Genomic DNA, 21106 nt, shown 5'->3' with positions numbered 1-21106 from the left:
GTGCTGCGGGCTGGGCCGTGCCGAGCTGGGCTGGGCTGGGCTGGGTCCGGCCGCACTGTGCCGAGCCGTGCCGGGCCGTGCCGTGCTGGGTCCGGCAGAGCCGGGCCGAGACGCGCCGGGCCGAGCAGAGTCAAGCCGTGCTGGGTCCGGCTGAGTCGCGTCGTACCGGGTCCGGCCGTGCCGTGCCGAGCCCGGTCGGACCGAGCCGGGCCAGCATGCTGCGGTACCTTCTGAAGACGCTGCTGCAGATGAACCTGTTCGCGGACTCGCTGGCGGCCGAGATGTCCAACTCCTCCGAGCTGCTGCTCGGCATCAACGGCAGCGAAGCCGCGCTCGACCTCCGCAACCTCACCGCCGGCAACGGTACGCGTCCGGCCCCGGCCCCGGCCCGGCCCCCGCTCCCCCCGCTGTCCCCCTGTCGCGCTGTCCCCCTGTTCCCCTGTCCCGCTGTCCCGTTGTCCCTCTGTCCCGCTGTCCCGATCCCGCCCAGATGCGGGGCACAGCGCGCAGCCCCGAACCCCAGCTGGGGCTGACCAGGGACCTTCCCCTTGTTCCCACACCCACCGTGTTTCCCCATGCCGGGATCTGTCCCGTGTGGCCAAACCAGCTCCATTTTTTTCAAGCTTGTCCCCTGTCCCCAAACTGGGAGGGGCTCCTCATCCCCAAACACACTGTATGTTGCCGAACTGGCTCCGTGCTCCCAGCCGAGAGCGACCCATGTCCCCATATCGTTCCCGTGCCCCAAACAGGAACAGCTCTCGCGTCCCCAGACCGGCTCCGTATCTCTAAACCGACCCCGTGTCCCCTAATTTGTGCCGTGTCCCCAGACCGACCTCATGTCCCTCCGTCCCCACAGTTCGCTCCCGTGTCCTACAGCCGGGACAGACCCGGGGCACAGCGGGTTCTGGAGCTGCGGGGTCGTTCTCCTGTATTTAGAGCACTGTTTGAGTTTTTCCTTTTTCTTTGAGCCCGAACTTTTGGCTCCGTTTGGGTCCAAGGCGGCCGATCCGTGTTGGGAGCCCCGCGGGTCGCCCCGTCCCACCGCAGCCGGCTGGGCTCAGGGGGGCACGGCGCGGTCCCCCCCCGTGCCAATTAGCCCCGCGCCCAGCTGCGGCCCCCACCCCGCTGCTCCCCCCCGACCCCCCGGAACCCTGCAGCATCCGATCCCCACGGCAACGCATCCTGTTCCTATGGCAACGTCTCCCCCCGCCCCGCAGGGGTGCCCCTCCGCCCCCCCCCCCCGAGTCCCTCTGCTGGTGCCACCGATCGCCACGACCGCCCCCAGCCCCGCTCAGGCTGGCACCTGCGTGTGCCGGGCACTGCGAGACAGCAGTGACACCGCGCGGCCGAAATCCGAACTGCAGCTCCGGCGCTGCCCCACGGCCAGGCGGCGCCGGGGCCGCGGCGGGACGCAGGGTGGTGGCACTGGGGCCGCGTGTCCGATTTGTGGCTCCAGCGTCGCTCTGGGGGCTCCGTGTGCTCAAAGCTGTGCTCTGAGCTCCGGCACGGCATAAATCCAATGTAGTCACAATGAGCGTTAATTAATTCTTCTGCCCTAACGGTAGGGATTTCCCTGGATCCATTGAGAAGATCTATATACTCATTGGAGAGGGATGGTTTTTCCTTTTTTTCCTTTTTTTTCTTTTTTCCCCTTTTTTTCCTTTTTTATCTTGTTATTCCTTTTTTTCCTTTTTTCCCCTTTTTTCCTTTTTTTCCTTTTCCTTTCCCTTTCCCCTTTCCGTTTCCTTTCCCTTCCCTTTTCCTTTCTCTTTTTTCTTTTTCCCAATCCCATGTCTCTGAGGTTCCACTCATTTCCTGCCCTGCACCCTCCTGGCCTTGCTCCCACTCCACCAGTACCCGGCAAGAGGACCAGGAAGGGGACACACCAGGGTGACACGGGGAGACACCAACACCTCTCCCCGCATCCTGAGCCCCAGCCTCTTTCCATCTCACGCCTTTCCGCCCGCACACCCCTGGGCTATGCCGCACCCTTCCCCAGGCTCCCACCCGCAGCTGGAGGACTCCGCACCCCGCATCGTGGAGCACCCCTCGGACCTGCTGGTGTCCAGGGGTGAGCCGGCCACGCTGAGCTGCAGGGCAGAGGGCCGCCCGTCTCCCACCGTGGAGTGGTACAAAGACGGAGAGCGCGTGGAGACGGACCATGAGGACCCCCGCTCCCACCGCATGCTGCTGCCCAGCGGCTCCCTCTTCTTCCTCCGCATTGTGCACGGCCGCCGCAGCAAGCCTGACGAGGGCATCTATGTCTGCGTGGCCAGGAACTACCTGGGTGAAGCCACCAGCAGGAATGCCTCGCTGGAGGTGGCTGGTGAGCCCCAGTTGCACGATCCCCATCTCCACCCCCATCTGTGTCCCTGTCCCCATCCCCATCCCTATCCCCATGGTCTCTGTGGCCCCACACATCTCCAGACCTACACCCTTCTGGCCTCGCCCCTTCTCAGACAGCATCTTAGGGGAAGGGTTGTCACTCCACTGTGTGCTGGAAAATGTCACCTTGGGGCTCGATTTGAACACTTGGAGCAGGGACTTTTTGCCCCCAGAAGGGGCTCCTGCAGCAAAAGGAGTGTAGGGATGGGGAAACCGAGGCAATGACATTGCAGCCTCTGTCCCTGCAGTGCTGCGGGATGACTTCCGGCAGTCCCCTGGGGACGTGGTGGTGGCAGCAGGTGAGCCGGCTGTGCTGGAGTGCATCCCGCCCCGCGGGCACCCCGAGCCCACCGTCACCTGGAAGAAGGACGGCACCCGGCTCAGCGACAAGGATGAGCGCATCACGGTGAGGGCCAGGAGTCCCCAGCAACCAGGTCGGTGTTTGGGCCTCGGCTGAGTGCAGCTCCCTGGCAGATCCGCGGTGGGAAGCTGATGATGGCCACCACGCGCAAAAGCGACGCTGGCATCTACGTCTGTGTGGCCACCAACATGGTGGGGGAGCGGGACAGCGAGCCGGCCGAGCTGGTGGTCTTCGGTGCGTAGGGATGGAGAGGCAGCAGGGGGGGTTGGTGCCGGCAGGGGGGACTCACAGCTGCTGCCCCTCAGAGCGCCCCGCGTTCGGCAGGCGGCCACAGAACCAGGCGGTGCTGGAGGACCAGGCGGCCGAGTTCCCTTGTGAAGCACTGGGGGACCCCCCGCCCACCGCCCTCTGGCGCAGAGAGGATGGTGAGCTGCCGGCAGGAAGGTGAGCGGGGTGAGGAGTTGGGGGGGGCAGCATGTTGCAATCTGGGGCGCCTGCTATGGGATGGGAGTCCATGTAACCCATCCATGTCCCCATTGCACCCAAACCTTCACATCCAACATTCATGTGGCATCCTACACCCCCATGGTGTCTCACATCCACATCCTGCATTCCTATCGCATTCCACATCACCTTTTGCATCCTGCACCTTCATTACATCCGAAATCCTGATCCAAATCTCTATCATATTCTGTACCTCTCTGATGTCCCACATCCCCCTCATGTTTCACATACTCTTCCCATCCCACATCTATAACACACCTCACATCCTTGTTGCATCCTTCACACTCACTGAGACATCATGCGTCTCCATCCCCATCTCTATCCCTACTGCCACCACGCCTTCCATCCTAGCTGCATCCTGCATTCCCATCATATCCCCACCGTATCCCACATCCCCGTGGCACTCTCGTGGCACCTGGTGCCCTGTCGGCACCGTGGGCTCTGGGGTCTCTCCCCAGGTGGGAGCTGCTGGCTGACAACACACTGAGGATCAGTCGGGTGCGGGCAGAGGATGAGGGAACCTACACCTGCATGGCCGAGAACAGCGTGGGCAGGTCGGAGGCTTCGGGCACCCTCATTGTGCGCGGTAAGAGGGGACCTCAAGTGTGTGTGCAAGGGTTAAGGTCATGTCAGGGTCAGGGTTAGGGCATGAAACAGCAGTGGGCACAGCTCTGAGCTGCTGGAGCTCAGGGAGTATTGAGACACTGCTCTCAGACATAGGGCTTGGTTTTTGGGTGATGCTACATTTGGACTCAAAGAGCCTCGGGGGTCTCTTCAGCTGGGGATATTCTGTGATTCTGTGATTCACTCTCTCCCTTTATGTCAGTGCCCCCGCAGCTCATCACCCGGCCCCGCAACCAGACTGTGCCCCCTGGCCAGACTGTGACCTTCCAGTGTGAGACCACAGGAAATCCTCCGCCGGCCGTGTTTTGGCAGAAGGAAGGCAGCCAGGTCCGTCCCCTCCCCACCCCCACCCCCACAGCACCCCACCGTGCACCAAAGCCTTCTGCTTCCCCCTCTGCCCAGACACTGCTGTTTCCTGGGCAGTCCCCGCCGCCTGCCAGCCGCATTTCGGTAGCATCCAGCGGCGCCATGACCATCGCCGCCGTGCAGCCCACCGATGCCGGCTATTACCTGTGCCAAGCCATCAGCGTGGCTGGCAGCATCCTGGCCAAGGCACTGCTGGAGGTGGAGGCAGGTAGGTGTGGTGATGGGTGGCGATGCTCCGGGCACTGAAACAAAGGGGCTCACTCAACTTTATCTCCATGGCAGCGCTTGCTGAGCCCCGACCGCCAGTGATCCGCTGGGGCCCCGCCAACCTGACGGTGCTGCCGGTGGGGGCCACAGTGCAGCTGCCCTGCTGGGCAGAGGGTGAGCCCCCACCCCATGTGGGGTGGCTGAAGGATGGGCGCACCGTGCTGGGCTCTGAGAGCCACGCCAGCCTGCTGGAGAATGGCACCCTGCAGATCAGCAACATGCGGGTGAGCTGCACCAGCACAGGGGAACAGGGAGACACTGTGGAGCTGGGGGGGCACTGGGATGCACTGAGCAAGAGGTGGTGGGTCAAAAGGGTGGTGGGTGCTCAGAGCAATGGGCACCCAAGGTGATGGGTGCCCCGGGTGCTGAGTATCCAAGATGATCTGCACCAAAGGTGACAGGCACTCAGGGCGATAGGTGCTCAGGGAGATGGGATAGGAGCTCTTCTCCTTGCAGGTGACAGACTCAGGCCAGTATGAGTGCGTGGCCACCAGTTCGATGGGTGAGATGCGCTGGAGCGGGTCCCTGCAGGTGCAAGGTGGGTCATGGGGATGCCGTGGGACCAGAGATGCTGTGGAACTGGAGACGCAGCTTCCATGGATCTCAGTGCCTCTGCCTGCAGGTGATGGATCTCTCCTCTCCACACCACCCCCAGAGCCTGGCATCCTTCCAGGGCCACCCTCCACCCCGCTGGTCACCAATGTCACCAAAAGCAGTGTCACCCTGACCTGGAAAGGGAATGAGCAAAGCGGTGGCACTACAGTCACTTACATTGTGGAAGCTTTCAGGTACCCCGACCTCCTCTCCAGGTTCAGAGTGACATGGTGACGTAGTGCCACCTTGCCATGGGTCACCTCTATGCCCTTGCAGTGAGGCTGTGGGTGGCCCGTGGCAAACAGCGGCAGCCAATGTGGAGGGTGAGACACACACAGTGCAAGGCCTCACCCCTGACACCACGTACCTCTTCCTGGTGCGGGCACTCAATGCCCATGGGCTCAGTGACCCCAGTGGCATCTCAGAGCCCATCCGCACCCAAGGTGAGACCCAGCAGAGGTGCAAACAGACACGGCATCCTGGGTGCGCCCGCATGCCCACACACCCAGCTCTGCCCCTTTTCAGCGGACACCAGCCCCACGCCACAGGTGTCCCCAGAGCTGCGTGTGGCCGTGCACCTGCAGGAGCCCGTGGTGCTGCCGCCGGGTGCCGTGCGCCTCGCCTGGACCGTGAGCGTGGGGACACGGCGGGTGGGAGGGGACACGGTGCTGCACCTCCATCACCCCCCTCATCTCCCGTGTCCTCAGGTGGAGCCCCCGTCGCCCTCTGTGCAGGGATACCAGGTGCTGTACCGGCGGCGCGGTGGGCGCTGGGAGGCGTGGGATGTGCGGGCACCGAGCGAACGGGGGGCTCTGCTCACGGGGCTGCGCCACGGCCAGGACTACGAGGTGAAGGTGCGGCCCTTCTACCTGCACCTCCACGGCCCCGACAGTGCCGTGCGCGCCCTGCGTATGCCCGAGGCAGGTGAGTGTGGGGCTGGGGGTGCAGGGTGTCCCCGCCATGGGATGCACTGTGGCCGTGATGTTCCATGCCCCACAGCCCCCAGTGCTCCACCAAGGGCTGTCAGCGTGGCTGGAAATGGCACCAGCGTCCGCATCTCCTGGCAGCCTCCACCGCCAGCTGAGCAGAATGGGGTCATCCTCGATTACCGAGTAAGTGGGGCCTGTAGGTCCCGCATCCTCCCACATCCCATATTCCCATCACATGTCACATCCCCATGAAATTCTCATCACATCCCACATATGTGTCATATCCATCCTTCCTACAACATCTCGCATCTCCATCCCATACCTTATCTTCAACATATTCCATATCCTTATCACATCCTGCATCCCACAACTTTACTGCATCCTATGACTCCACTTTATCCCAATCTCCATCTCGTTCCACATCCCCATTACCCCCCATGTATTGATCTCATCCTACAGCCCTATTACACCCTGTATCCCCGTTGCATTCTGCACTCCCATCTTATCCCATATCTCCATTGCATCTCGCATTTCCAGCACACCGCACGTCCCCAGCCCCCGTCCTAACACTGCGCCTCTGCCCCAGATCTGGTGCTTGGGCAACGAGAGCCGCTTCCACATCAATCAGAGCGTGGAGGGGTCAGTGCTGGCCACAGTGCTGCGGGGGCTGGTGCCCGGCGTCCCCTATCGCGCTGAGGTGGCTGCGGCCACAGGGGCAGGTGTGGGTGCTCGCAGTGCGCCCATCTCCATCCGCATCGGTGAGTGCCCCATGGTGCTGCAGCACCCACAAGCGGGGATCTCTGTGGGACTGGTAGCCAGGGATGGCTGCTTGGCACCGCTGGCATCGATGTGCTTGCAGCACCCCCAGTGGAGCAGGACGTGGGGCCGGTGGGATGGGGCAGCATGGCAGAGCGCATGGCCGCGGTGGCGAGGCGGCCAGCCTTCATCGCTGGCGTCAGTGGTGCCCTCTGGCTCATCCTCGCTGGGTTTGCAGCATGGCTCTACAGCCGCCGCCGCCGCAGGAAAGAGCTGAGCCACTTCACAGGTGTGGATCGCAGCCTGGGACCCCCATCTGCTGCTCACCCCACACTCACAGGGTTTCTTGTTGCAGCCTCCTTTGCCTTTGCACCCACGGGTGCATCCATGGGTGCTGTAGGGCCGCGTCACGGGCCCACCGCATCCTCACTGCCACCCCCAGCTCTGTCCACACTCACCTTCCCACACACCCCAGCACCAGCACACAGCAGCCCCAGGTAAGACCACATTCCCCCAGACCCACAGCCCAGCCAGGGGCCCCCATCACCATCTGTATCCCTGCAGGAATGCTCACCCATGGCTGGCGGATGCATGGCGTGGTGGTGGCCTGGATGCCACCGAGAGATACTACAACGGTGAGGGGCTGCAAGGAGCTGGCGGTGTGCTGGGGGTGGGACCAACCCTAATGGGGTGGCCGTGCTCTGCAGAGGCCGGCATCTCCCGCTACATCGCCCAAACGGAGCCCTTTGGGCCCGGGAATGCTGAGGGGCCCATCTACAGCAGCATCGAGGCAGGGGGCGACGAGCTGCGCACCTTCCACCGGCCCTGCTCACAGCATGGCCCTGAGACCCTGTATGGCCACTCAGCTCCTGGGCAGCACGGTAGGATCACAGCAGTGGGGGGACACTGGCACACGTCCCTGTGCCTGCAGCCCCACGTCCCTCATCCCAAAGGGAAAAATTTGGGGAAAGCGGTGCAGACGCCGGTGCTGAGCTGGACCGAGCTGCTGCCCCCACCACCCTCGGCCAGTGAGCTCAGCCAGTACACTGAGGAGGAGGAGGAGAAGGAGGAGCAAGAGGAGATGGATGAAGAAGAGGATGGCATGTGAGTGTGCATGGCTGGGGGAGCTGCAGTGTGCTGGCTCCAGTGCCCACCCTGTGCTCCCCACAGATTGGGGCTGGAGGAGCACTGTCCTTCCACTGAGGATGGCCCCCAGCGCGCTGCCTCCTCACCTGCCACCCCCACGGGCTGCTGGGCCCCAGCTGCAACAGCCCCTATGCCCCACGAGGACACTCGCAGCCTGCAGCGTTTCAACAGCCCCCGTTCACCCCGGTAGGAGATGTCACATCACCCCTCACCCCATCGCCCCACCGGCACAATGGGATCATCACCATCCGTGCATGATGCTATCATGAGCCTGGGGTAGAACAGCCTGCCTGGGACATGGCAGTCCAGCCGTGCCGCCATGCCACTGCCCTGCTGTGCTGCAGTCCTGCTGTGCTAAGCAATTCAACCATGCAGCTGTGATCCATCTGTGCCATTGTGACCCAGCGGTGCTGCTGCACTTTAGTCGTGTCACTGAAATTCAGCAGCACTGTTGTTGGTCAGATGTGCTGTTGAAATCCAGTTGTTCAATTGCATTCCAGGTTTGCTGTTGGCATTCGTCTGTGCAGTTGCACTCCGGCTGTGCCTCTGTGATCCAGCTGTGCTGCTGCAGCCAGGCTGTGCCATTCACTGCAGCCACACAGCTGTCATCCAGATATTCCATCCTACCCCACTGTGCCACCGCTCTGCTCTGCCCTGACACAGCACAGCACTGGGGCGTCCCCCGTGTCCCCTTCTCTCCCCACTTCTTTCAGACAGCTCAACATCACTCCGTGTCCCCTCTTCCCCAGGAGGCCCCCGCGTGGCACTGCACCCTCACCCAGCCCCCCGCTGAGCCCCCGCAGCCCAGACACATGCAAGGGTCCCACGCCCCGAGCCCACCGCCCCCACGGCGCAGGTGAGCCCCACAGTGCCAGCGCAGGGCTTGGGGGGCCCTCACTATGTGGAGGGTGCCTGACGTGCCATCATCTCCCTCAGGGAAAACACGCTCAGAGACCCCGAAGGGCCATCCAAAGCCCAAAGGCGGCCGCTACCCTCGGGAGCAGTGGACGGGAGGTGGGTGCGTGCCCAGAGGGGGCCGGGGGCTGCCCGCACAGCTCAGCCCTCGCTCTGTCCCCGCAGCAGACCTGCCGCCGCCCCCACTGCCGCCTCCGGGCGAGACCCCCTCTCCCAGCCGGGAGACGAGAGGAGCTGAGCGCAGAGCTGCCCACCGCCCGCCCCGCCAAGGTAAGCTGGGATTCGGCCGCAGCGCCAAACCGCCGGCAGCGCCGCCAACCCAGCGCCGTCCCTCCCCGGCAGGTGACGTCGTCCCCTACAGCAAACCCTCCTTCCTGGCTCGCGGCTGCTCCACCGCCGGCAGCGCCTCGTCCTGCGGCTCCTCCGGCTCCCGCGGGCACGGCTCAGGGCGCAGCCCCCGCCCGGACCCCCTGGCTCCCCGCCCGCCGCAGGAGGAGCGATAAAGCGGCGCGGGGACGGTGACACGGGGACGGGTATGCGTGGGGTGCTCGTTCATTTCTGTCTGTAAATGGGTGTGCACAGAGCCAGAGGGTGGGGGTCAGCTTGAGGGGGTTGAGGATGCACTGGGTGGGGACAAGGACGGGATAGATGAGGGGTGAAGACACTGGGAGGGACAAGGATGTTTGGGACAGTCGCTGGGGATGGAAAGATGAGGACCCTGGGGACAAGGCCAGATGGAGGGGAACATGAGCGGAGGGCCTCCCACCCACCTCAGTGCTCCCCAGCTGCGCACGTAGCGTTTGCCAGCAGAGAGCCCCTTCTGGGGGAAATGATGAATAAAGCTGGATTGTAGCCAAGCTGGGAGGGCTCTGGCATCAACACTGCTTTAACACAGGGGCTGCCACACTCCTGTCCCTTCTGTCCCTGGAAAGGAGCCCACCCCACTGGCTGCCCACTTGCGGCATCCCCATGAGGCTGCCCATCCCTATCCCCTTCCCTGTCCCTGTCCCCAGGGCCATCTCCCCGCACAGAGGGGATGATGCCAGGCCGTGCAGGGGGGCAGCAGCCCCCTCACCACCCCCATCGACGTCCTCGAGGCTGAAGCAGAGGCTGTCGACGGCCACAGCCAGCACACGGGCAAAGCTGGCATCGAGCAGGAAGGAGCCATCAGAGGAGCTGGCCAGGCTGCAGCGGGTGCTGGGGACAGTGTCCTCTGTGACAGACCCCCATCCGTTCAGCAGAGACCCCCCCGGAGAGCCCTCATGACCCCACACCTCGGGCTTCTCTTCCTCCTCCTCTTCCTCCTCCTCTCCCTCACCCATCTCAGAGGCAGGAGGCCCGCAGATGTACCCATAGGTGTGGGGAGGGGACAGGGGGCGGGGCACAGGGACGCGCTGGGGATGTGCTGGGGACACCTCTGGCCTGGGAGTGTTTGTGGGGCGGTGGGCCTCCTGCACCCTCTCCAGGTCCTCGGCAACCCGCTGTGGGGTGAGAACCCCATCACTGAGCGCTGGTGAGAGGCGGCCAGGCTTCGGGGACACGTCTTTGGTGGCCATCAGCGTGTCCCTGAGCACAGACATGTCCCTGGGGTTCTGGGGGACCATGGACATGTCGTCAGGGTACCTGGCTGCTGGGAACATATCTCTGGGACACCTGGTGGCTGAGAACATGTCCCTGGGGTGCTGAGTGAATGGGGACATGTTCTCCTGGACTGTGGTGGCCAGGGAGTGACTGGAGGCTGGGGACAAGTCTCTGGGGCTCCTGGTGGCCGGAGACTTGTCCTTGGAGTGCCCAATGACTGGGGATCTGTCCCTGGAGCACCCAGTCACCGGGGACACATCTCTGCTAGGTCTTGTGGCCAATAACATTTCCTTGCGGCTCACAGTGGCAGGAGACATATCTACAGGGCTCCTGGTGACAGAGGACATGACCCTCTGGTTCCTGGTGTTCTTGCTGTTCCTAGTGACTGGGGACACAGTCCTGGGGCTCCTGGTTTCTGGGGACATGCCCCCAGGGTTCCCAGTAACTGTGGACGTGTCTTTGGGGTTCCCAGTGACTGGAGAAGTGTCCCTTGAGCACCCCATGGCTGGGAACCTGCAGGCACATAGAACAAGTTGGCCTTTGCCACTGCAGCACCTGACTGGGGCAGGGAAGGGGGCAGCCTATAGCACCCGGGGCGTCCCCTAGAGACACACAGACTCACCGGGTCCCCATGGGGTGCCAGATGTGCGGATGTCCTGTAGGTGCCACCAGCATCCCAGCACCAATTGATGCCACCGAACTGCGCCGTGGTTTCGGGGAGCTGATGGTGGGCAGCCACCACGGGTCCTCTCCTGCTAGTGCCATGTCACCATCCTGTCCTTTCTGCTGAGGCCATCTGTCCACTGAGTCAAAATGTGTCCCCCACTCCCCAACACACAAGGGCACGGGAATGGCCCTGAGCCCAGCCACCGGCACTGGGGAGCTGTGCGTACGGTCCAGCTCTGCATGGGGACACAGCCATCAGCCACCATCCTGCTGTTCCCAGCATGCCGCCCCATCTCCCCGTCCTGTTCCCACCTCGCTTGCGGATGTGCTCCCACAGTGCCAGGCTGGACGTGCTAGTTTTGGGGTGTTCTCTGCAGAGGTGGCTGCAGCTGGGGGTCGTCGCAGGGCTGAGGCTCGGCAGCTCTGAGGTCAGGGCTGTAGGGGGAAAGCTGTCAGGCTTGGGCACCCTCGGGTGCTGAACCCCTGAGCCCCTCCATCCCAGGCACCATCTGTCCCAAATGGGGGCTCTGTACCCCCTGTGTGTCCCAGGCACTCTGTAAGAGGCATTGAGTGGGGATCCCACAGCATCACCTGAGAGTCTCACTAGATTTGGTAAGAGTCCCACAGCATCATGGGGATGAGGAGGTTGGAGGTAGAGGATGGGGTGGCCATAGAACCTTGAAAGAGAGTCTCAGACACCTGGGTGGGCTTTCCAGGGCAGTACATGGGCATCCAATGGCACTGGATGAGGAGTCCAAGATACTCTGTGAGTGTCCCACAGAACCCTGTGGGGGTTCCAAGTCCCAGTGGGGATCCCGTAGCCCTCTAGGGGCATCCCAAGCATTGGGCGGGACTCCCATAGCACCCTGTGGTGAAGGGTTCCAGGCACTGAGTGGAGGTTCTAAAGCATAGGGGGGTCCCATAGCCCTGGATGGGGGTCGCAACACAGGGCTCACGAGAGGGCTGGGGGTCCCTGCTGTCGCTTCCCAGGAGCCGGCTGCTGAGGCTGCTGCTGCCACTCAGGTTCTGAGGAACACAGACAGGTTTCCAGGGGCTGCTGAGCCATGGCACATCAGCGTCCTTCCGCCTGCAGGGCAAGGGTTGTCATCAGGATCCCACCCCTCCGGTGCCAGAGAACCCCACAGATCCCCACCACAGTCACTCACCCGTGTTGTGCCATGGAGTCCTGGCTGGCGCGACGCTGGCAGATGAGGAGGAGGAGGGCAAGCAGGGCCAGCCACAGCAGTGAGCCAGTGGCTGCGATGACCGCAGGCTGCTGCAGCACCTGCACCACTCCGGTGCTCCCTGCCATCATCTCTGCAAGGGCATAGTCGATGTCACCCTGTGCCACTGCTCTATTCCCTGCTGCATCCCACAGCAGACCCCTTTTCCTACCCAAGACGCCACAGGTGACGTTGCTGGGGATCCCCAGCCCTGCACCATTGAACGCGGCTACTTGGATGCAGTATCTGGCCCCAGAGCCATGCAGGAGGGTCTCCAAGCGACGTGTTCCTCCGTCCACTGTACGGTTGGTGGGTTGTAGCCAGCCCTCGCCCAGGGACCAGACCTAATGGGTGCCGATAGGTGAAATTCCCTTGAGGAATCCCCTTGGGATAGATTCTCTTGGATGACTGCCCTTAGAAACCCCCTTGGATGGATTTTCTTGGATGGGCCCCTCTTTGATGGTCCCATTGGTTTGACCTCTTTGGACAGTTCTCCCACCTTGGATGGATCCCTCTTGGATGGAACCCCACCATGAATGTATTCTTCCTTGGATGAAGCTCCCTTAGATGGAACTCCCATGGATGACACCCTTGCCCCTCAAACCTGGTAGCCTCGAATGATGCCATTGTGGGCATCAGGAGGAGGTGGCTCCCAGCTCACGATAACGGTACCATTCCCTGGTGCAGCCTGGCCCACGGTGACACGCTGGGGTGCTGCGCTTGGCACTGCTGGGACAGCAACACTGAGCCCCTAAGACCTTCACATAGCTGCCCACATCTCCCTTCCCACCAACCCAACCTACCTTCCTCAGGGATCCAGAGGTGCCAGCTGTTGCTGTCCAAGCCCTGGGTCCCACCGGCGTAGGGTCGGACCTTGAACTCATACTGGTAGCCCCGCTGGAGCGCAGGGATGACGGTGCTGAGCTCCCTGCCCACGTCCTGCTGGGACCAGGCAGTGCTGGCAGGGAGCAGGCAGCGATACAGCACCACATAGCCCTCTGGAGCTGGCCCTGGTGTCACCATCTGGATGGGACAAGAAGGGTTATGGGGACGTAAGGAGAGGATCTTATTCCACCACTCGGTAGAGGCACACCTACCTTCCAGCGGAGCCAGACAGTGCCGTTGGTGGGCAGTGCAGTGCCGTTGTCCAGCTGCAGCTGCACAGCCAGCAGGTTCTGCCGTGCGGCCTCCCACCGGCCTGCCGGCAGCTGCCCTGCATGAAAGAGCGAGGATAACGGTGGCTCCTGCACCCCAGAAAGACTGGAGACCAAGATGCCTCCTCGCGTGGTTACACTTAAATGGACCCTGCGGATGAAGAGCTCTTGAACGGCCTCCTCCGCTGCATCCCATGGTGGATTCCCACTGATGCATCTTTCTTAGATGAAACCCTTGGATGGATATCTCTTGGCTGGATCCCACTGTAATGAATCCCCCCTGACAGAACTCCCTAGATGGATCCCCTTGGAGGAAGCAGCTTAGTTGAATCCCATTTGTCCTCTTGGATGGTTCCAAAATGTTCCCCTTTAATCCTCTTGTGTGGAGTCTCCTTAAACTGACCCCTACTCAAGTGATTCCCCTTGAATGCACCTTGTCTGAATGGAACCTTTTGGATAGATCCTGTTGAATGGAATCCTGTAGATGGACCTACTCGTACAGAACCCCCTTTTGGAAGGATTCCCACCCCCTTGGCTGCATTCTGCTTGAATGTATCCCCTGAGATGACTCAGTTAGATAGGCCCTTTGTTGATGGACGCCCTCGGATGGACTCCCCGTGGATAACGCTTTGGATGAACCTCTTTAAAGCAAACTCAATGAAACTGAGTTCCATGAGATGGCCCCCAGCAGCTGCCCCCTCAGATGCCCCCACGTGGTGTCTCTGGTGGTCCCCACTGACCTTCCACACGGAGGCGGGCAGTGGCGGCAGCGCTGCCCAGCTGGCTCTGGGCTGTGCAGACGTAGGCACCACCATCAGCTGCCGTCACCGCGTAGAGTCGCAGCGTGTGCTCCTGATCCACCTCATGCCTGTGGACACCAACATCCCATCACCCCGTGTCACCCACACAGGAGAGATGACCTCACCGCCTCCTACCTCCCCCAGGGCAGATCCCCGCTCTCCTTGTGCCACTGAACCCGCGGTGCTGGGTCGCCCTGCGCGCCACAGCTCAGCGCCACCGTGCTGCCAGCCACTGCTGTGACATCACTTGGCCGCCGCACGATGACCGGCTTCTCTGCAGGGAGGAGACATCGGGGAGGTGACGTGGTGCGTCTTTGTGCCCCAGGACCCTCACCCACTGCAGCTTACCCAGGATGGTGACTTGAGCACCCCGGCTGTGCCGCTCGCCTGCTGCGTTGGCTGCCACACAGACATAGACCCCCGCGTCGCTCCTACGTGCCGAGGCCACCCGCAGCTTCCCCTGGGTGAGCTGGTGACGGCCCCCAGCCAGGCGCAGGGTGACGCCGTCCTTCCTCCAGGTGACGCGGGGCTCGGGCTGCCCGGCGGGGGGCACGCAGTCCAGCTCCAGCGCCTGCCCTGCCACGACCACCAGGTCCCCGGGCTGCAGGCGGAAATTGTCCCGCAGCTCTGTGGGAGAGGGCACACGTCCCTTGGTGGAGACGCCTTTTAGGACATTCGCCACCCACCCATCACCATCCCCATGATGTCCTTACCAGCTGGGCGCTGGGTGCTGTGTGACTCCATGTCCCCTCCGGAGGGGTGGCAGCCCCCCAGGCACAGTGCAGTAGCCCAGAGCCCCAGCGCCATGGCCCAGCCGCCCTCCATGGCCTCCCACTTTGTCCCTGGATGCAGTCCTTCCCGGTAGGGTACAATGGCCGGATGCGAGGGACGGGAAGCACTGGGGGACGCAGTCAGCCTGGCTGGAGGAGCAGCCAGTGGGCTGCACGGAAGGGTGGGTTAAGGAGAAGTGAGATCAGCATGGGGCGGGGAGGGCTGCATGGCACAATGCCATAAGTAGGGACTGGAGTGAACAGTCTCAAAGGGGCACTGCAAACTAAAATCTGAGGGAAATTTCAGCACTTCCCAAACTGTCTTCGGGTGCTACTTCCCTCCAACTTGGTATTTCCCCACCAGCTGTCTTGCTGACCTCGTTCTTGCTGCCTGAACGGGTGCACTGAGTTGGTTCTTCCCAGCTGCCACCCGTCTTCCTCACATTGTCCCCCCTCCCAGCACACCGCCCCAACACACCGAGCACCTTGGAGCTGGGTAACACATGGAGTTTATTGGTTAGTAGCATCCACGAGTGCTTGCTCACGCTGAGCACCACGGGCTGCCCCAGCACCTGCTCTGGCGCCCCGGCCCTTCGGCTCTGTCCTAAACCTACTCCTGGGGATCCTGCAGCAATGCATGTGGGTGCGCTGAAAAACAGGAGATTTTCACAGAAAATCCAGAGGCAGCAGAGGGTGGCTGGTGGCTGCAAGGGCACTGCTCACTGCTGGGACTTAGGCCCGTGTTTGGGTACAGTGCAGCCAGAGGGCTGGGGGCCTTTCCGCTGGTGTGTGTGGGTGTGCGTGCGCATGGGAGCCGGCACACCAACTGCATGCATAGGGTTGTGGTCATGTGCACAGTGCTCTTGCACATGCATAACATGTGCATGCTCTGTGCATGTTCTTCTCCCACACTCCATGCACGCTCCTTCCACACGCCCCATGCTTTCTGAACACTCATGCTCTCTACACGCTCCATGCACATTTGGAGCATACTCCAAATGCTGGCACACTCTCTGCAAATTGCTCACTTACCTGCATGCTCCATGCACATGCCATGCACACATTCTAAGTGTCTTTCACTTAGAGTCTTTCACTTTCATGTCACATTCTAAGTACTTCTGCTATGCAGTCTGTCTGGTCTTAGCTGCATGCTTGGTGCATGCTCTCTTGACATGCTTTTGACATGTTTTATTTATGTGCTCTTGCACGCTACCTTTGCACGCTGTGTGCATTCTGTCTATACAGTCCTGTGCATGCTCTCTTGCGTCCTTTGTACATGCCCTCTCTCCATACTCCAGGCTGCTCTCTCCACTCAGTCCATGCACATTCTCTTGCAGGCTCTGTGCACACTCTATCTGCATGCTCTCTCCGTATATTTCATGCACCATCTCTCTGCATGCTCTGTTTGTGATATCCCCGCACAATCTGAGCACACTCTCAGCACTCTCCTGCATATGCTCCTGCACGCTCTCTTTGCACACCACATATGTGCTCTCTGCATGTTCTGTGCACGCTCTGTGCACACTCACTCCATGTGCTCCATGCTCACTTTCTCTGCAGACGGTGTGGGCTCTCTGTGCATGCTCCACATATGTCCCATGCATGTGTGTGTGTGTGCTCCCCATGCGCCCCACACCCGGCCCCACGGTCACTACAGCAACACCCCAGCACCCCAACGGAGTGGAAGGGTGCAGCTCCGGCAAAGTTCAATACCAAATTAGTGACTTTCCACCATGCCCTGTGTCACCCCTCCACGCCTGGGCCAGGCCGGGCCATGCACGTGTTCCCCAGCACCACCGCTAGCTCAGGCACTGATCTCCAGGGCGCTGCCTTCCTCCTGTTCACGGATGGCAGGGACCCCGGTGGCCCGCAGCAGGCGCGCAGCAGAGCGGGATCGCGCAGGGGAGCCGGGGGGTGAGCGGGGTGGCCGGGCTGGAGCAGGTGAGCGATGGTAGCGGCGAGCCCCGCGTCCTGGTGAGCGCCCAGCGGGTGGTGATGAATCCTCCTGAGGTGCTGCAGTGTCCTGCAGGGACAGCATGGCACTGCGGTAAGCGCAATGTTCCGGACTGCCCGCAGTGCATCCCCGCCACCCACTCACCTGCTCCTTGAGGATGTAGAGGGCCAGGGGGGTCTTGCGATCATGGTCGGCACCACGCGGGACGGTCTCAGCTGCAGGAAGGGGAGTAGGTGGGTGCCCACGGCGCGGTGCTGACCATGCTGCCAGCGCCGCACTCACCCTCGTGCTTGGGGTGCTCCTCATCCTGTTCTGTGTAGTCAGGGGGAGGTGGCTCTGCTTGCTGCTTCGGTCTGGAGAGTGAACAGAGGCTGTGATGATGGTGGTCATGGGTCAAAATTATAGTAACCGTGACAGTCATGGTGGTGGTCATGGTCACGGTCATGTTGGTGTTGATGCTGATGGTCATGGTCACTGCCGTGGCGGTGACGGTAATGATACCAATGAGAGAATGGCCCCAAACACAGCCACGGGTGACCATGGTGCTATAGGGAGAGTGGAACAGAGTGAGATGGGATAGGACAGGGTGGGACAGAACTGGGTGACGTGGGATGTAATGGGATGCGGTGAGAAAGGACAGAACGGGGCAATTTGGGATGGGATGAGATGGAATTAAACAGAATGAAATGAGACAGAATGGAACAGGATTACAAGGGAGGGGAGCAAATGGGATGAGACGCGACAAGATGGGATGGAGAAGGGAAGGATAGGATGGGATAGAATCAGGGAAGATAGGATGGGACGGGATAGGTTAGGAGAAGGATCCCTTTGTCTCCTGTATTCCCCCAAGCCATACTTCTTGGAAGGTTTCCAGCAGGCACAAACAGTCACCAGAGTTACGAGCAGGAAGATGCCACCCGTAGAGAGGATGATGTAGAGGGAACTCCGGCCTAGGAGAGAGCAGTGAGGAGGAAATACCCCCAAAAGCTTAACCAGCTGCATCTTCCAGCAATGGCCAGCTGTGGGGACACATCTTACGGTAGACAGTGAGCTTCACAGGGACACTGCGGCCCTGGCTGATGGGATTCTCCACCAGGCAGCTGTAGATGTCATCATCTGCCATGAGGACACGAGTGATGGTGAGGATCTTCTGGTCAGGGGAGAGGAGGAGGCGGGAGTCGTTGTTCAGCGGCCGCCCATCCTTCAGCCAGGTGTAGGTGGGCTTGGTGCCATTCTCATGTGAGCAGTTGAGGGTGAAGAACTCGCTGAGCTCTAGCACTGTTGAGGAGGCCACCAACACTTGTGGCTTTGAGATGGGGACTGTGGATGATGGGAGCCCGGGTGACACCAATGCCCTGTGGGACATGGATGGACCCAGGGGATGGGGAAAGGACCTCAAAACCCCACTGGGGACACGATTCGGCTGCAAGCAAGCCAGAACCATCTCTCCATATGGCCAAACTCCTCATAACTCTCTGCTGCCCAAATCCCTCCCAGAACAAAGCTGTCCTGTTGGGAAAACCCGAACACGTCTGGCACCCTCCTCGCCCTTACTGTCCACAGTGAGGTTGATGGTCTTCTCGCCAGTGAAGGTGTCATCGGTGATGGAGACCTCCACCTCATAGCTGCCCTCGTCGGCCAGCTGCAGCGGGCTGATGAGCAGCGAGCCATTCTCCAGCACGCGGATGCGGTCTCGGTAGTCGGGCCGCAGGTTGCCGATGATCTCGGTGCCGATGGACTGGACGACGGTGACGGGTTTGTCCCGCTTCAGCTGCCACTTCACCACCGGTTTGTCGGGGCTGGCGCTGGCGTAGCGCACTGACAGCAGCGCCGCTTTGCCTGCCGTGCCGCGCACCAGTGCCGACGGGCTGGTGATGTTCACCCCCGCCAGCAGACCTGGGGATGGGGGGAGACAGCGGGCGCCGCGTCCCGGCTCTCCGAAAAAGGGGAAATCCCCTCCCGGAGCTGCGGCAGGCATCCCCAAGAAGCCCTCGACTGCAGCACCCCCATTGTTTGCAGGGAGTTTTTAAAAAACGCGTGCGTTGCCTCAAAAAAGTGCATTGCAAGGGTTGATGCAGCTCTCTGCAAAATGCATTGGAGGGGGTTGATGCATTGGTTGCATCGGGGTTGATGCAATCATTTGCAAAGTGCATTGGAGTACTGACAAGAAGTGCGTTGGTGGGGTTGGTGAACCTCTTTCCAAATGCACAGCGGAGTGGATGCAACCCTTGCAAGGTGCACTGTGGGTCTGATGCAACTCGTGGCAAAGATGCATGCACAAGGATGACATTTTTGCACTGCACCCCCTGTAGAGGATGCTCTTGTGCAGCCAACACTCCTCCCTCTGTGCACAGCCACAGAGAAGGGGATTGAGTCCCCGTGTCCCAGTTTCAAGGGGATCCACCAGTCCCCATCACCCCATGGGGAAATGCAAACTAGCTGAGCTCAAAGCAAGCAACAAACAGCTTACGAAACTGTTCTTTGGAGAAAAAGAAATAAATACAAAAATAAAGAATGGGTTTACTCCCCAAAACTCCTATCTCCACCAATTTGGGGACTTCATGATTCTCTGTCCAGATGGCATCACTCAGAGGTGAACAAATACCAGACTGAACAGGGGAAATCAGCTGGGGAGGGTGAGGAGGGAGGCGAGCAGAGCAAGAAAGGGTTTAAACAAGCTCGAAAGTCACGGGACCTATTGGTATGCAGCATCCGTCCATCCGCCCTCCCCAACAGCCATGAAGCTCAGCCTTGAAAAGGCACTGCGGGGTGAAATTCTGGGGGAAAATCTGGCTGGAGGTCTAGGATGCAACCCCTGCCCCATCCCTCAAACACAACTGGGTGCCTGTTTTAATCCCACTGCTTTGTTTTTTCAGGTTTTTGGGGGGATAAAGGGAGGGATTTAGAGAGCATCACACAAACCTCTCCAAAACTCTAATGCTTCCCCAAAAGGTCAATTATTTCTTCAACCCCACCCCCTCCACTCCATGCAATAAATTTTGGAGTTCAAAACTGATGCACTTTGCATCCTCAGTCTGACATCTTCTGTGCTACTTATGGGTCCAAATTTCAGAGAAATGGTGCAAAACAGCAGCTGCCTTCCTGCACCAGGCCCAGGGTGGGGGCTAGTACCTCAGGGGGTGCTGAGTCCCCAGAATCAGTTTTCTGGGGGGGATTTAGGGAATTTGTGATACTTTGGGGTGAGCTGCAGCGGGATGGGGGTAATGGGAGATAACAGGGGCGACCAAAGGGCTGTGAGGGGAAGGTGAAGAGTGAGCAAGAAAAGAGCTGGGGAAGCCAAGGAGCTGCTGCCAGAGCACGGGGGGCCGCCCCCCTTCCCCCCTCCCACAGCACAGCCCACTTTCCTGCAACGGAGTTCTTTTCGTATCTTTCAGCCCCGATTTCCCCCTTTCCACCCCTCTGCCAAGAGAGGTAGCAGCACCCGTCCACCCCACCGCCCCCTAACCGTCCCCGAACAAATCCCCCATTACATTCCGTCCCACCCCATTGCGGCGAAAAAAGAAAGAGCGGAAAGCAGCGCGGCGCAGGCGGTGCCAGCCGCCCCTACCTGCATGCAGAGCCAGGAGCCAGGCGGCGGGCAGCAGGCGCGGGGTGCCCACAGCTCCCCACATTTCGGGCCGGCTGCGGGGCCCTGCTCTGCCTTGCGGTCCCGCTCCGGGCACGTCCCTCCGTGCTGCTGGCCCTAAGCCCGGGCAATTTTTTTTCCCTTTTTTTATTTGTCCCTCGCACTCTCAATAGAGCCCTGTGTGTTTCGCCTCCCCGGCAGCCCGAGCTGACACTTGCTTGGGGAGAAATCACCCAGATTTGCAATTTTCTGCCCCCTTTCCATGGGATGGCTGCAGAGTCCCGTGCGATTTGGGGAGCAGGGTGCCACGTCCCATTTCCTTGTGCTTTTTTTGTTGTTGCTATTTTTTGGGGGGGTCACATTTTGCAAAGCTGCCCCCACCTCCAACCTGCGCTCCCTTTTTGCTGTTTCCAGGCTGCGTTCCAGCTCCAGTGCCAATTAGTTCCCGGCACGGCTCAATGGGGCAGCGGGAGGGGGGCAGGCTGCCCGGAGCTGCGTCCCACAAAGCGCTGCCAGCTCCTCGCA

The 21106-nt window shown here is 61.0% G+C and overlaps 3 protein-coding genes across 5 annotated transcripts; 1 reads left to right on the top strand and 2 right to left on the bottom strand.

Annotated features, from left to right (window-relative positions):
- Positions 1-215: 215 nt before the first annotated feature.
- On the top strand, positions 216-9426 carry ROBO3 (roundabout guidance receptor 3). Its single transcript, XM_042882417.1, has 26 exons — positions 216-363; positions 2000-2326; positions 2634-2791; positions 2860-2980; positions 3052-3190; positions 3709-3836; positions 4077-4201; positions 4277-4448; positions 4523-4731; positions 4964-5045; positions 5130-5295; positions 5378-5544; positions 5627-5730; positions 5809-6025; positions 6101-6213; positions 6617-6788; positions 6890-7075; positions 7142-7283; positions 7351-7421; positions 7494-7667; positions 7740-7890; positions 7957-8118; positions 8682-8788; positions 8869-8946; positions 9013-9117; positions 9190-9426. Exons 1-26 carry the CDS (start codon positions 216-218, stop codon positions 9348-9350), a joined length of 3885 nt encoding a protein of 1294 aa, XP_042738351.1. The 3' UTR covers positions 9351-9426.
- Positions 9384-15468, bottom strand: ROBO4 (roundabout guidance receptor 4). 2 transcript variants are annotated; one of them, XM_042882413.1, is made up of 13 exons: positions 14985-15468; positions 14620-14898; positions 14407-14545; positions 14212-14339; positions 13415-13530; positions 13121-13340; positions 12922-13046; positions 12490-12661; positions 12261-12411; positions 12051-12181; positions 11407-11529; positions 11051-11330; positions 9384-10941 (listed from the first exon to the last, which is right to left on the bottom strand). In XM_042882413.1, the coding sequence occupies exons 1-13, from the start codon at positions 15094-15096 to the stop codon at positions 9723-9725; spliced, it is 3195 nt and encodes a 1064-aa protein (XP_042738347.1). In that variant the 5' UTR covers positions 15097-15468; the 3' UTR covers positions 9384-9722. The 2 variants fall into 2 exon arrangements, with proteins under 2 accessions (XP_042738347.1, XP_042738348.1); XM_042882414.1 differs by having other exon boundaries at positions 12922-13043.
- A 64-nt stretch (positions 15469-15532) lies between these two features.
- HEPACAM (hepatic and glial cell adhesion molecule) lies at positions 15533-20837 on the bottom strand. Of its 2 annotated transcripts, XM_042882416.1 has the most exons (7): positions 20564-20837; positions 18550-18891; positions 18034-18315; positions 17852-17945; positions 17278-17348; positions 17140-17210; positions 15533-17064 (listed from the first exon to the last, which is right to left on the bottom strand). In XM_042882416.1, the coding sequence occupies exons 1-7, from the start codon at positions 20625-20627 to the stop codon at positions 16846-16848; spliced, it is 1143 nt and encodes a 380-aa protein (XP_042738350.1). In that variant the 5' UTR covers positions 20628-20837; the 3' UTR covers positions 15533-16845. The 2 variants fall into 2 exon arrangements, with proteins under 2 accessions (XP_042738350.1, XP_042738349.1); XM_042882415.1 differs by lacking the exon at positions 20564-20837 and having other exon boundaries at positions 18550-20383.
- Positions 20838-21106: the final 269 nt, after the last annotated feature.

This window comes from Lagopus leucura, unplaced genomic scaffold (assembly GCF_019238085.1).
Source record: "Lagopus leucura isolate 7727_CA_CO unplaced genomic scaffold, USGS_WTPT01 Super-Scaffold_100034, whole genome shotgun sequence".
NCBI classification, from domain to species: Eukaryota; Metazoa; Chordata; class Aves; order Galliformes; family Phasianidae; genus Lagopus; species Lagopus leucura.
This window is presented reverse-complemented; position numbering and strand designations above follow the sequence as displayed.

Excerpts from the sequence above, each read along its gene's own strand:
- HEPACAM (XM_042882415.1), bottom strand. The coding sequence starts at position 18,973 with ATGCCTGCCGCAGCTCCGGGAGGGGATTTCCCCTTTTTCGGAGAGCCG. Across the intron at positions 17,349-17,851 it reads TGCTGGAAACCTTCCAAGAA|ACCGAAGCAGCAAGCAGAGC; the intron begins GTATGGCTTGGG and ends TTCACTCTCCAG. Across the intron at positions 17,211-17,277 it reads GGAGCACCCCAAGCACGAGG|CTGAGACCGTCCCGCGTGGT; the intron begins GTGAGTGCGGCG and ends CCCTTCCTGCAG.
- ROBO3 (XM_042882417.1), top strand. The coding sequence starts at position 216 with ATGCTGCGGTACCTTCTGAAGACGCTGCTGCAGATGAACCTGTTCGCG. Across the intron at positions 3,191-3,708 it reads GGTGAGCTGCCGGCAGGAAG|GTGGGAGCTGCTGGCTGACA; the intron begins GTGAGCGGGGTG and ends GTCTCTCCCCAG. Across the intron at positions 7,284-7,350 it reads CCAGCACACAGCAGCCCCAG|GAATGCTCACCCATGGCTGG; the intron begins GTAAGACCACAT and ends GTATCCCTGCAG.
- ROBO4 (XM_042882413.1), bottom strand. The coding sequence starts at position 15,096 with ATGGAGGGCGGCTGGGCCATGGCGCTGGGGCTCTGGGCTACTGCACTG. Across the intron at positions 13,531-14,211 it reads TGCCCGCCTCCGTGTGGAAG|GGCAGCTGCCGGCAGGCCGG; the intron begins GTCAGTGGGGAC and ends TCTTTCATGCAG. Across the intron at positions 12,182-12,260 it reads GACTCCATGGCACAACACGG|GCGGAAGGACGCTGATGTGC; the intron begins GTGAGTGACTGT and ends CTTGCCCTGCAG.